This window comes from Pyrus communis, chromosome 5, assembly GCF_963583255.1.
Source record: "Pyrus communis chromosome 5, drPyrComm1.1, whole genome shotgun sequence".
Taxonomy (NCBI): Eukaryota; Viridiplantae; Streptophyta; class Magnoliopsida; order Rosales; family Rosaceae; genus Pyrus; species Pyrus communis.
Window position 1 is genome coordinate 24,892,824 of NC_084807.1, and position 14,194 is coordinate 24,907,017.

At 38.8% G+C, this 14,194-nt stretch overlaps 2 protein-coding genes across 2 annotated transcripts; one reads left to right on the plus strand and one right to left on the minus strand.

Moving 5' to 3' along the window:
• The first annotated feature begins 962 nt into the window (after positions 1 to 962).
• LOC137734472 (cation/H(+) antiporter 15-like) lies at positions 963 to 3,694 on the plus strand. The gene is made up of 3 exons (XM_068473734.1): positions 963 to 1,190; positions 1,429 to 2,424; positions 2,495 to 3,694. Exons 1-3 carry the CDS (start codon positions 963 to 965, stop codon positions 3,692 to 3,694), a joined length of 2,424 nt encoding a protein of 807 aa, XP_068329835.1.
• Positions 3,695 to 8,928: 5,234 nt separating this feature from the next.
• LOC137735342 (laccase-12-like) lies at positions 8,929 to 11,340 on the minus strand. The gene is made up of 5 exons (XM_068474764.1): positions 11,149 to 11,340; positions 10,891 to 11,042; positions 10,373 to 10,746; positions 9,286 to 10,251; positions 8,929 to 9,173 (listed from the first exon to the last, which is right to left on the minus strand). The coding sequence occupies exons 1-5, from the start codon at positions 11,275 to 11,277 to the stop codon at positions 9,043 to 9,045; spliced, it is 1,752 nt and encodes a 583-aa protein (XP_068330865.1). The 5' UTR covers positions 11,278 to 11,340; the 3' UTR covers positions 8,929 to 9,042.
• Between the last annotated feature and the right edge of the window lie 2,854 nt (positions 11,341 to 14,194).

Below are 14,194 nucleotides of genomic sequence, written 5' to 3' on the forward strand. Positions count from 1 at the left end.
CCATCAATTAGTGTAGATAACATCGAATGTATTAAAAAAAAGATAATTTTAATTCAAAAACATTTAGAAACAAGTTTTTTTTTTTTTTTTTTTTTTTTGAAAATAATCAAGGCATGTTTGGTACTGTACTTGAATCCAACTTTTTAAACTCAGAACACTTTTCAAGCTTTAGGGCTTAAAACTTGTTTGGTATGACTATTTTAAAAAACTAAATTCAAGATTAACTTAAAAATATAACTTATTCTCTAAAAACACAAAAAGTAAGTATTTAGAGTTTTTAAACTTAAACACAGTCCTTTATTTTCTCTCTCCTCCTTTCTCACTTCAATCCGCTATCCTCATTCTATGTGTTCTTTCTCTCTCTTTTCATCTTATGTATCTCCTCCAATACTCTCTCCTCTTTCTCACCTTCTTTTGGATCTCTTTGTCTGGTTTAAATTTTAAGATTTAAAACTTTTAAATTTCATATCAAATAAGTTTTTGAATCTTAAAGACAATTATTTTCAAGAAATGTTTTAAAAATGATGAATTTTTTTTTAATAGGATACCAAACAAGCTTGCACATTCTAAACAGAATTTTTTGCATCGGAATTGAAGTTTCCAACTCACAGACTAGTACGCGAAGACCTGGACAAAAGATCCTGGTCTACCAAAATAAGGATCGTACCTTCTACTGCAACGGCTCTTACCGCGTTTTATTACTTGTTATAACGGCTCTGATTTGTTCAACCATAACAAAGTCAGATGTAGCTGGCCAATTGTTCCAACAGAGCATAGCATGAGCTTCCTGGCTCGGTTTCTTACGTTGCATGGCGATTTTCCTCTTATTTATACTGAATTTCACAACCCTAATCTCCAATTAATCTCGATATTTAGTATTTAAGATGCTGATCATCTAACAATAATTGGGAAAAATTACAAGGGTTTATTGCATTGCATTTCAATTCTTGGCAGGTGCAAAAATGACGAGCTTAAGCAGTAACCCTAACACTTACAAACCGGGATCAGAAATGGAGTTTTGTGGGCCACTTCGCCCCCTCCACTCCAAAGGCATCTGGGTAGGAGATAATCCTTTACAAAATCCGTTTTTGTCAATGCTGGCGCAAACCCTCCTCATCGTCATCACGTCCAGGGTGCTTTATTTTTTCCTGAGGCCTCTCGGACAAACCAAGCTGGTCTGCAGCCTCCTGGTTTGTTTTCCCTATTTGTCTTTTTTTCCTTGCGTGGCAAGCGACCCATTTGATGAAATGCCTGAAGTGCCTCAAAGAGCTGATTTGTAGGCAAAGAGCCACAGGCCTGTTTAATATAATTATGATTGAAAAGTCCTTACCCGTGTTCTTAACTGATGAACTCACTTGTTTCATGACCTGCAGGAGCAAACTTATATTATGCTCTGAACAGATTCCATCTTTTGGTTGATTTTTTCAGGCTGGCATTACCTTGGGGCCATCTCTGCTGGGGCGCAACAAGGAACTCAGGGACAAACTATTCCCCAATCAAGATTATCCTTTGTTTAGTACAATCTCTTGGCTCGGCGTAATATACTCTATATTCCTAATGGCGGTGAAATTGGACATTTCCATGGTCAGAAGGACAGCAAATAGCGCCTGGAAGATTGGTCTTGCGGGCTTCCTTTTCCCGTTGGCAGTCACCTTAACCATCCTTTCCCCGCTGGCCTGCAACGTTCATGGACTCAGTGGAGGAAGGATCTTGGTCTTATTTTCTTCGCTTTCTCTATCGTACACTTATATCCCTAACATAGCTCAGGCCATGGACGATCTCAATCTTATGACTTCTGAGTTGGGGCAACTTGCCATGTCCTCTGCAATGTTCAATGATATTATACAATGGGCATTCACCACATTGCATTATATGTTTATACAAAAGGGTGGAATCCAAGGACTGGAGGCTTTCATTTCCTTATTGGCATTGATATATTTCTCTCTTCACGTCGTACGACCAGTTCTACTGTTGATTATTAAGAAGACGCCCGAAGATTTAGAAGTGAAAGAAAGCAACATAGTTGCAATACAACTTTGGGTTCTTGTAATGGCATTTATCTCTGACTTCATAGGCACAGCCCCAACAACTGGTCCTTTAATTCTGGGGTTATCCATTCCACATGGGCCACCTCTGGGTGCAACATTAGTACAGAAGACCGAATTCTTGGTCTCCAAGTTTCTTCTGCCGATGTTCTTTTTCCGTGTTGGCTACACTATAGACGTGTATTCGATTCGCGATTGGAGCAGTTTTACCAAACTTCAGATTATCATTGTTGTGTCATATGTTGCCAAGATTGGGGCAATCACAGTGGCTGCATTGTGCTGCAAAATTAGGTTAAAAAATAGTCTCTTGCTCGGCGCCATCCTGAATATCAAGGGCATAATAGATCTTATCGCTTATAATCGATGGAAGACCATGAAGGTAATCAGTTGGATCCACTCTTTTAATACCTTCTATTTATTTGGTTTTAATCCTTATTTGAAAATTGCAGATGGTAGATGATCAATGTTTTACTCAAATCTTGTTGTCATTTCTGGTGGTGACGATGATCCTAACACCAATTGTACGATTCTTATACAAGCCTCAAATACGCAGCGTAACATCAACCAAATTATGTTCAGCAGTCAGAAATATGCAATCAATGCCAAAAAGCAATGAAACATTTCGTATTCTTTGTTGTTTTCACAACCAAGAAAGTGTTCGCACCATCATCACCCTCCTTGAAGCCTCAAACCCAACAGATACAAGCCCCATTTGCGTCTACGTTGTCCACGCTGTCGAGCACATTGGTCCTGCCGGGCCAATGCTAATCCCTTACAAGAAGCAGAGGAAGACGTTTAAGCGCACAGATTCACCCACACGCCAAATGATGCGAGCCTTTGAGAATTACTCACGAAACTCCAGAGGACCGGTCACCATCCAAACCTACAAAATGATAGTTCCCTATAAATGCATGCACGAGACGATTTTCCATCTAGCGAATGACAAGCTTATACCTCTTATCATCGTACCATTTCATCAAAACCACCAGTCTATGGTCGGCTCTACCACGACTGCCGCCATACGCCAATTCAACATCAATGTACAAGCGTATGCCCCATGTACAGTTGGAATACTAGTTGACAGAGGTTTTTCTGCTAAGCATGGCTGGATCAGCCATTTCACCTATAATGTAGGGTTGTTTTTCATCGGTGGACCAGACGACCGTGAGGCCTTATCCTATGCATTCTGCATGTCAGGCAGCCCTGATGTGGGCCTTACGGTCTACAGGTTCACGTTTCGGAATGAATTGGAACAAAAAGATGAAGAGGAAAAAAAGGAGGAAATGCTCGATGAGTCGTTGGTGGATGAATTTAAGCTAAGGAATGTTGGGAATGATTGTTTGAATTGGATTGACATCGAGGTGGATGACAACGTACAGGTTATGGATACTATCAGGCAGTTGCAGGTCGAGTATGATCTTGTGATGGTGGGGCGACGGCATACGAATAAGGCATTGTCGGAGGAACAAATGGCAGAATTCATGGAAAATGCAGAGTTGGGAGTGATTGGTGACATGCTTGCTTCTCCTGATTTCTGTGGTGGGATGGTGAATGTACTGGTCATGCAAGAAACCAGGGGCTTAAGTCATAAAGGTTTTCGTAACGAATCCGCAAAAAGTTCGCTAAGTATGTTCAACTTTCATCGATGAATCGTTTCGGGAGAAAGATTATTTGGTATCGAGAATTAATCTACGAAATTTGGTAATATTAAAAAATATTCACCCAATATCAATATTGTAGATTGATACTCGATATCAACCAATAGTTTCCAAACATTTGGCGCTTGAGTTTTGATTTTTGTGTTTGGATCCCAAGTTCCAAATGTTAGGTCCACGTCCCAACTTCCGAATTTGAGGGCCAGGCTGGAAGCTTGAGTCTCACTTCGGAGATCCAGGTAGGAGATTTGGGACTCAAAAAGTCCATAATTTAAGGTTTAGGGCTTGAGGTTTTTGGAGAATTGAATTGGGCATTACTCACCTTTAAACTAGATAGGGTTAGACAATAGCTTAGGAAAATCATAACATTGTGTATGTAATAACTGATTGACATTGATGTCAATGAAATTCTTTATTTTTCATTTAAAAAAAAAATTAAATTGCTTGTTTTGTTTGTATTGATCCAACATATTTATCTGGTCACCCACTTTTAAATACTTTCATACCTTTTTCTGCCTTTATCTAGTTTGGCAAGAAAATTGTGAGTTTGGAAATTTAGAAATTGTTGCCTTATCAAGGCGTTTGGATTTTCTTGTAAACAATGACTTGGGTGTTATACTTGTAGCTTGTTTTCCTCACCCTCTAAGTTTTTTTCTCTCTTTATCTAGTCGTAACCACATTTCCCCACCTTTCTTTTGGACTAACAAGACAGTTTGATCCAGGTCCAAAAAATTCACCTGTTTTCGAATTGGGTCCAATTTTATTTGATTTTTTATTACACCTATTTTGCCCCTTAAAAATAAAAAATATTTAAATTCTTTATTTTTTAATTTTAAAATTTTAAAATTTTAATCTTCAAATACCTTTATCTACCTATTTTCTAATTAAAAATATTTTAAAAACACATTACAACCAATCTTATTGACACACCCCGACCGAGATCAGGGCGTGCTGGCCATCACACGGAGGTGACGTAACCATGTGCACGTGCGGAAGCTAATAAAATAGCAATATAAAAAGTACGAATAATTAAAAACTAGCATACAAGGTGATAAAAAATAAGTGCTAGCGTAAGTGAGACGCTAAGTTCAGAGCAATAAGTCTACAGCAGTCCAAAAGAAAAAATGCGACAACAGTACACCCGAAGGTGACCCTACAATGGTGAGTGTCTGTCAGAAATGCCGGGAAAGCCCTCTGGGAAACCATTGAACCTGCTAGACCACTAGAACCTGGAGGGGCGCAAAACAAAAGCGTGAGTGGGCAAAAACAAAGCTTTCGAAAACCATTTATAAAAATACTTTCTAACCCCTCGCCGTAAAACCTGTATACCTCCCAGAAAATAAATATACGCATAGTACATATGCCAAACATGCTCAAATATATGCCATGTCGTAACCTCATAATGATATGCAAGTGCTCAGGTATAATCATATCAATAACATGTAATCTGGCAGCCGGAGTCACCTAACGTGACCTGTACGGCTGCATCTAGAGCTCAAATCTCAAACTTAATAACTGAACCTGCCCACGAGTCGGAACCACCTAAAGTGGTCTGTACGACAGGCCTGGGTGTAACATATATATACGCTCTAGTGCTACGATCACATGAAGGCTGTGCGAATAATCGCGGGTCACCTACGAGTCGGAACCACCTAATGTGGTCTGTACGACAGGACTGTGCACCTAACTTGGATCCAAGCTGAGCGTGTGGTGCGGGAGTTGAACATCACGTGAAGGACTGTGCCCTACTCTGGGCGGGAGCACTAACACCGGGGGTGCATGTTATGAGCTCTCTAAGTGTCTCGAATCGCTACTGAATTTAAACATGAATAACACTTACCTGGCACTTACCTGTGCGTCCACAGCACCCAATATGCATATGTATATATATATATATATGCAACTACTAACGTAACCAACGATGCATGAATAACGATAATGTAATGCATGACATAACTAATAAGCATTTAAATCAATTTTTGGGAAAAATATAGTATATAGGTATATACGGAAAACCAAAAGCCCACTCACTGGTATGTAGAAGGGTCGTAGCCCCCCTGCCTTGAGTGACCACGCTCGTCCTCGGGATACGTATCACCTATATGCGAAATAACTATAAAAACGTTAATTTTAAAGCACATAACCAACTTCTCGTAATAACTTCTCATACATTGCTCAAAATGGACAATTGAATATACCAACGTGCTCTACACAACCTCAGGATCACACCACAATTTTTAGAAAAAATTTTCTTCGCCGCACGCGCCCCCACGCGCCAGCGAAGGCACGGCCACACACGCCGGCCACGCGCAGGCACGTGCCTGGCACGCTGACGGCGTCAACTGACGCCGTTAGGAATATTCCGTCAGTTTTGACAGATTCCGTTAACGGCGTCAGGAATATTCCGTCTCCTTCCCCGGCGAACCTCCGGTGACGTCGCCGGCGCCGGAAACTGGAAAAATCTTCTAACTTCGTTTTCTCTCTCGTTTCTCAACCATTTTCCACGATTTTTACACCAAATTGAAGCCTAGAACTAGGAGAACAACGATATACCACTTTTAAAGGTCAAAACCCACGAGATCATACCTGTCCACACAATCCCAAAACCGGCCAACTTCGACCACGGTGATCCCGACGTCAAAACTCTTCCAACGAAGCACTCCGAGACTCCTGGGAACCTCTCCAAGCTACCTACGAGCTTCAAAATCCCAAAAACGTGCTAAGTTATTTTTGCATGAATAGTACTCAAATCGGACCACCTCGAATCGACGTGAAAACGTTAGAGTTCTCACCTGAAAATGGTATGGTTGCACTCGCACGAGCCTCACGAGCTCGAAAATGTACTTGGTTCCTTCGATCTGTGATGATTTGAGTGAGTTGTGTGTGTCCGTACGTTTATGGTGAATGGGAAGGGAGAGAGAGACGCGAGACAGAGACAGAGAAAGGACAGAGAGACAGTGAGAGTGTGTGTGTGTGTGTGGCCCAACACATGCCAACACCACACAAACAACCAAACAACATAACGAAAACAAACTAGGGGTAAAAGGGTCATTTCACATGTACGTTTTCGATATTTTCGGGACGAGATGTCACACTTATAAGTTTATCCAAAATTAAAAGAAATGTTGTCGAGGTAGATAAAAAATTTGTGATGTAGGTAGATAATATTAATTAATCTATGATATAGGTAGACTATGAATGAAAACCTATTGTATAGATAGATAACACAAAATAATATGTGATATAGATAGACTAATGAGCAAAAACATATGGTATAGGTAGATAACACAATTAATCTATAACACGGGTAGAATAAACAAAATATACAAATAGATTCATTGCAGAAATATATAATACAGGTAGATAAACAAAGTAATGCATTTCCTATAAAGGTTGAAAAGAAAAATATGTATAATCCAAGTTCAAACTAAAAATTAGGAAGAAATTAATAGTGCACACATGAAACTCATATTTTCATGGCAATGTTCCCAATCAAAACGACCTAACTAGTGCTATTGTGGGAGGACCTGGTGGGGATGACAAGTAGGAAGATGCAAGATTAGATGCTACAAAACCAAAACCAACCACGTGCATCAACGCACCTTTTGTTGGTGTATTGGCATACTTCAAAGCTCTATACCATTGAAAAAAATTAGAAAGTGTGACCTTATATTTCAAAAAGGAGGAAGGAATCATAAGAGCTTGAAAGAAGAAGACTGAACAAGAAGGAAGGGGATCGGAGAACACAACACAAATTGTATACAGGAGTTATGGAAGAAGAGATATACTTTAAAACTAATTCTACAAGTGGAGGATTATATAAAGATAAATAATCAATTATAATACTTTATAACTATAAAACAGATATATTCTACTCATTCTATAGAAAGACAAAATTATTTTCTACGTCTACCTATGTATTAGGTAAATAAACAAAATTATTTTCAAAACAACGCTTATTGAATTATATGACCAAAAACTTCGAAATTAGTGTGACAGTCATATTGACACTGTTAGATGGTGTTATTTATTCAAGTGTTATAACGCACGTAGATTGGTAAGCGGTAACCATCACGCTAAAAAACTTCCCCAAAGACTGATGAACGGTGGTTAAACGTTGTTAGTATGTTGGGTATGATATTTAAAGCTCTCACTTGAGTGCCAACTTAAGTAAAACAGAGGAATAACAAGAAAAACAGATCATTTCATTAACCATAAAAGATTTCTTTTAACACTTTGCTTACAAAATACAAAACAATATATGAGTCAATGAAAGCATGTCTGTCTGTGACAAAATCAGATGGTGAGCTCAGTTTATGAAACTCTAGTGCCATCTCCGTTAAACCCGCTTCGATGTATTAAAAAAGAACAGTAAAACAGAGCAAGAACTAGGCCCCCAAATGCAGGGGAGCTCAAGAGTCACTGGTGGATCCATATAGGGACCCTTCGGAAGCCCGAAGAAACGTTTGTGATTGACCTTCGGGACCCTCCAACAATTTGGGCAGGTGCAGTGAAGAGGTTTGTTGCCTCCATAGATGTGCAGGCAGCAGTGCTTATAACAAAGAAGAATAAGAGGCTTTTAATTTTTGTTTTAAAAGACCTAGCCAAAACAACAACGTTTTTGAGTTAGGTCATTATAAAAAATTTAAAAACTAAAATATCTCTATTTTCTCTACAGAGCCCGAGAACTTCAGTCTTTTCTAGTATCCCCAAATTATATTTAAGAAATCTCAGTCCCAATCGTCGCAACCTTCCAACTTTAAACCCAAGTTACCCTATTCCCCACCACCATTTGCAATTCTATCGCCTTTAGCTGCCTAATTTTATTTCCTCCAAATTCATATAAGTTTTTTAATCCTAGACTCTAGTCCCAACTCCCAACTAATAATATGTGTTACATTAACAAATTTTAACTTGTAGAGTCACTAATGCGCTATGTTGTTGAAGAGAATTTGTTAGTTTTGTTGTTTTTGAGATTAATCTTGATTTATTCAATGAACCAAATTCAATGAAAAATAGACAAGTGGCCCCTTATCACAATGGTAGAAAGATGTTGAGCCCTTGCATAACGGTATGGGTTCAAGCTCCATCGATGACTAATCTAACATCTAATCTAACAAAATCTATCGTTTGACAAAAAAAAAAAAAAATTGTGATATGGAACCAAATTAGTCTAATATTATTATATATATTATTTTTTGAACTTTTATGTTGGGACCCTAATCTTGAAATCCTGATCCGCCAACAAGACAACAATGAAATCATACAGCTGATAGAAGGGAAAATTGAAAACCCGGTAGTCGAGTTTTACAGAAGTTTATATTGATATGATCATACGATTCTTAACATAGGGGCAGATCCGCCGGTGGTGGCTCGATCGATTGCAGTGCCCCAATTCCGTTGTCCACCAAGAACACCATGGCCAAACCCCAGGTGATGTGAACATCCAAGTGACAATGCATTAACCATACACCTACAAGTATCAAACATATATTTAAATATAAACAGATCTTAGAAATGTTGCGCTACTGGGTTAGAATAGTTTAGAATAGAATATCATCGTGTGAAAAAAGTGAAATTGTTACCTGGATTGTCAGCAACAAATCGGATGACTGCCCATCCATTGGCCGGCACTGCCACTGTATTCCTCATAGGTGGATCAACAAGGTTGAATTTTTTCGTGTCTTTCTGGGCATTGAAATTTCCAAAACCTTCGGCAAGGATGTAAAAATCGTATCCGTGAAGATGGATAGGATGGTTTTCGGGTGTGACGATGCTTGTGTCCTGCACCACAATCTGCACCCTTGACCCATACTTCAACTTGTATCCTCTAGTGCCAGGCGTAGGCTGCCAGAGAGAGCGGCTCACATTTCCTGTGTAGTCGAATGTCAGCGGAGGGTTTGCTGGAAAATCAGCAGTAACAACTCCGGGAATGTTTTGTTGGTAAGCCTGAAGGATTGAGTTGTTGTTTGGAAGCACGAATGACACATTGTTCATGCTGGCAGTGAAGCGTGTCCCGTTTGGGCCTTGGCACCTTCTGGCTCTGAAATTATTAGGGCAGTTGTTAAGTCCAAGACCGACTGTGAAGAAGAGGTTTTCGTCGATTTCAGTAGGGACTTCAACTTTTCTTGGACTTCTGAAGCTTCTGGTGAAAGCAGAAGCAGTGTTTGTGTCATTGAAAGCAGGGAGTTGTGGCATAATTGGTTTGACTGTTGGACCATTTTTGCAATTGGGGTTGCAAGGAGCAGACTTGTATTCAAGAATGGCGGTGGTGGTGGTGTTGTCGAATGCTCCAGTTTGAGCGCTGAAATAAGCACTTGCTGCCAAGTAATACCTAGCTGGTGGCTGGTCACCGGTAATTAAAACATCAGTTGTTTGCCCAGGGCCTAGCATGAGCACCGTGGTAGTGAAAGGTTTGGTGTAGGAGGCATCAGCACTAACAACGGTGAGTTTGTGGTTCGCCACTGAGAAGAAAAGAGGTTGGTTGAGGGCAGCGTTGATGACTCTGAGAAGGTTAGTCTCGCCGACGTCTATGGGAACTATGACAGTGTCTGCATAACAATCACAGTGAAAATTTAGCTAATCATATTATGTGACATGTAAAATTTACTTGTTACATCAATTATTATGGTCAATTCGCGTTATGAGGGATACAAGCAATTATGGAATTACCTTTGCTTGAACAATTGTAAAGATCACCAGGTTGACCATTGATGGTGTATGCATCAGAAACATTTGGAGCTGCTCCTGTCCTAGTCGCCTGCCTAACGACGTCGATAGGGTTTGCGTCCCACCATTCACCGAGAAGAATTGCTGTTTCGCGTTTCGGTTTAATGAACGGGTAGGAGTCTCCTTGTTTAGGATGAATGATGAGTGCACCGTAAACGGTGGCTCTAAGCCATGAACTGTGAGCATGCCACCACAGAGTACCTTCTTGCCCTTGAATTGTAAACCGGTAGGTGTAGCTCCCTCCTGGCCTAATCGGGCACTGAGTCACAAATTCAGGCCCATCTGCCCATCCAGTTCTCATCTGCCTAATCCCATGCCTGAAATAAAGAAGATAAGTCATGCTAATTAATTTCTTGGGAGAATTGAAGAAGATAAAAGATTATCTTGCGAGACTATCTGGCAACATAAGCATGCCCGTAAAAGCTTGTATTCATGTGCATGCATGCATGCATGTTGGTTACCAGTGAATGGTGACATTGTATCGAGCTTTGTTCGTTACTTTGACGACAAGAGTGTCACCATTGTTTACTTCCAAGGTTGGTCCAGGGTATTGTCCATTCACTGTGATGGAGTTGTGGGTTTTGCACAGCCTCTTCACCTTTGTTGCTTGAATCTATATCCATATCAACATTAAATGGTCACAAATAAGTATATAAGAAGAAGAAAAATGAAAGGGACTTAGACACACAAATATACAGAGATGTAGAAATTAAACTTACAACAAACTCATGCGTGTGAATTTTGGGTTCTGCCAAGGATACTGTCGATGAAGCCAATAGAAGGCAAAGGCCGAAAAGGCATAAGGAGAGTCGGTTTTTGTTGCCGAAAATGGCGTTGAGTGCCTCCATCTCGATCGATTATCTATGCAATGAGCTCACTAATCAACCCTTAACCCTTGTTTGAATGATAGAGAGAAGGTACGGTAGTTTGAGTGCTGAAGTAAGAGTGGAGGGATGCTTTTATAGTAAAAATCTGAGGAGAGAAGTTGTCGTTAAAGGTTGGCAGATTAGGTTTTGATTCGAAAAATGGTCAGATTTTTTAGCAAACTTAGCTCAACCCTGTAGGAGTTGTTGCACCCACTGGCCTATATCCAAAGTGAATTATTTCTTCAATGCTTGCTTCTCAAGTTTTCTTTCTGGGATTGAATAATTCAATAAAAGCATTAATATTGGTATATTTTTTGCACGTATGTATGCTAATGCAAGTACAAAAAGAAATCCCACTATTTTCCAATGTACGCAAAGACAATCGTAATGGTCAAAAGACACAAACTAAATTACACACATAATTACAAGTCAAACCCATTGTTCCCTTTTTTTAAACTAGAGTAATCAACCTTGAACCCTAAAGTAATCATTTGATAAAACGACATTAGTTTAGTGATTTTGTTTGTGTCGTCAGGTCGGAAAAGTTATACGTTGAGAGATTTTTTATGCTAATAGTGCTATATAATTAGCATCATTATGCTAAATACGTAATGAATCAAGATAATTAGGTCGATATTTTGGTTTCTCCTTTGTCTAAAACGAGTGCATACATGTAACATCAACAGCTAGCTACCCCCCAAAAAAAAATATCGATCGGTGACTTTCTGTGTTGACCATCCATTGTCGATCTTTTCCCTTGAAGTTAATTAGATGGAGGGTGGAAGACTAAAGAGGGAAAGAGTATACAAACCAAAAAAACGTTGCATGAACTTGTGAAACAATCTTTTTCCTTCCTACTGTGGTACGAGAAATCAAAAAGCAATATGCCTAAAGTCTATGCTAAAGTGGAAAAGTAATTTAGCCTGAGAAAAATAAGTCGGATGGTTTGTTCTTTTGAGATATTTAATTCCCATAAACATTTGTTACCCATGTTTCATTTGATGTTGTAGTAATAGAGACATTCAAGGCTCAATTATGCTCGCACGTGTTAAAACTGTGATAGATCATAAATTGTTCTTCAAAAGTCACAATAACTAGGATATTTCGAATGAGGATCATCTTTGGGAGGATTCTAGTGATTTTCAAATCGTGTCCGTTCATCGTACATGGTGCGATCAGTTTTCGTCAGATAATATTCATAACTAATTTTAAATAAAAATATTTAAAATAATTTATGATCGCACGATGTACAATGAACGGACACGATTTGAGGATCCCATGATCCTCACAAAGAGGATCCTCATTCGGATATTTCAACCATATCTACAATTTTTTTTGTCAAGTACGCTCATGTTTTTTGAAACCGTGACCAGATCGCACGTTAAGTGTTTCTCAAAAGTCACTAGATAGAATTAGGTCTGGCAAACGAATAGTTTGTGTTTGTATTATACCCGTTATCTTAACGGGTCGTGTTGTGTCAAACTCATTATATTAACGGGTTCTTAATAGGTGACCAAATAAGAACCGATTCGTTAATGGGTTATGTTGTTTCATGTCGGGTTAACGGTCATACAAGAAATTGTCATATATAATGTCTAAATCTGGCAAACGGTATCTTATCAAGTTCTTAACAGATAACCCGATAACGACCCAACTTGTTAACGGGTGACCTAATAACAATCCGATTTGTTAACGAGTTGACTAGTGACATGTTCTTTTGGTGTCGTTTTGTGTCGAATGAACGAGTCGTTCAAGAAATTGCCATGCCTGGATAGAACCATCAATCAATTCAATCGAAATCAAAACCTCAAGTATCACGGTTACTTTATAAATTCATCAACTCAACATCCAGGACTATTTAATTAATTATACTCTACTATCTAAGATTAGACTAACACCGCAAAGCCACAGTGATGTTGTAGTAGGTCACCGATCGACGATCAATTAGTTGTTGGGTACATAGAAACAAGTAGAGATGGTCGAGTGCAGGGAATTGAGCTAAGTTATTATGATTATTAATTAATGTTAAAAGGGGGACCAAGCAGGATCAAATTTCAAGTTTGCCGCATTAAGTCATCTCTCTACAATTTGGTAGCATGTGTTGCATGCATCACACTACATCAAGATTTTATTGGGTCTAACGACAATTCAGTTAGAGAGTGATCATGGATACTTAAACAGAAAATTTATCTATATTTACAAGAATTCTGTTTAAATTAGGTAGCCTATCACACAGCAGAACACAGGGAAGATATCATCCATGTAACTAATGTCTGTATTAGGTTTTGTAGTTTATAAGCCAAGAATGGGACCATAGCATCTCAAAATGTGAAGATATCTAGCAATGCCTAGTTTAGCATACAACATACATATTTTGATTTGTTTTGTTAAACATATGTAGTGCTTCTGTAGGCTAAAATGAAGACTTAAGAAGATTAATATCTGTTCTATAATTGATTGTGTAGAGACGTAAGTAGAACATCTACCCTATCACTGATTGTTTACATATCTGTGAGTCTCTCTCTCTCTCTCTCTTATTTACCAATATCACTTGGTTAATATGGTATATGTATTAATACCTGTTAATTAAAAAAACTATGGCTAGCTATTGGTTTGATCCCAAATTAGGAAGCATTAATGTTGTTTTGCTGTATTGTATGGTTGGGTATATGTTACTATGTAGTAATGTGCAACATTTTCTCAAACCAAATAGAACACATAGACGATATACATGGCTTATCGACCATAAAACTTACGTACTATGCAATGATCGGACAAATGCTTATACAACACCCTTCACGTGACATGTAATATATAGGTCAAACTGATGAGTTCTACATCAAGTCACATAATTGGTATTGTAAAAACACTAACGAATGTCCCGTCACTCCCTTATAGA

What these genes read in the sequence shown, in the direction of transcription:
- LOC137735342 (XM_068474764.1), bottom strand. Translation starts at nt 11,277, where the DNA reads ATGGAGGCACTCAACGCCATTTTCGGCAACAAAAACCGACTCTCCTTA. An exon ending in TACAATGTCACCATTCACTG is followed by an intron (nt 10,747 to 10,890) that starts GTAACCAACATG and finishes TCTTTATTTCAG; the next exon opens with GCATGGGATTAGGCAGATGA. An exon ending in TTACAATTGTTCAAGCAAAG is followed by an intron (nt 10,252 to 10,372) that starts GTAATTCCATAA and finishes ATTGTTATGCAG; the next exon opens with ACACTGTCATAGTTCCCATA.
- LOC137734472 (XM_068473734.1), top strand. Translation starts at nt 963, where the DNA reads ATGACGAGCTTAAGCAGTAACCCTAACACTTACAAACCGGGATCAGAA. An exon ending in AGCTGGTCTGCAGCCTCCTG is followed by an intron (nt 1,191 to 1,428) that starts GTTTGTTTTCCC and finishes TGATTTTTTCAG; the next exon opens with GCTGGCATTACCTTGGGGCC. An exon ending in ATCGATGGAAGACCATGAAG is followed by an intron (nt 2,425 to 2,494) that starts GTAATCAGTTGG and finishes TGAAAATTGCAG; the next exon opens with ATGGTAGATGATCAATGTTT.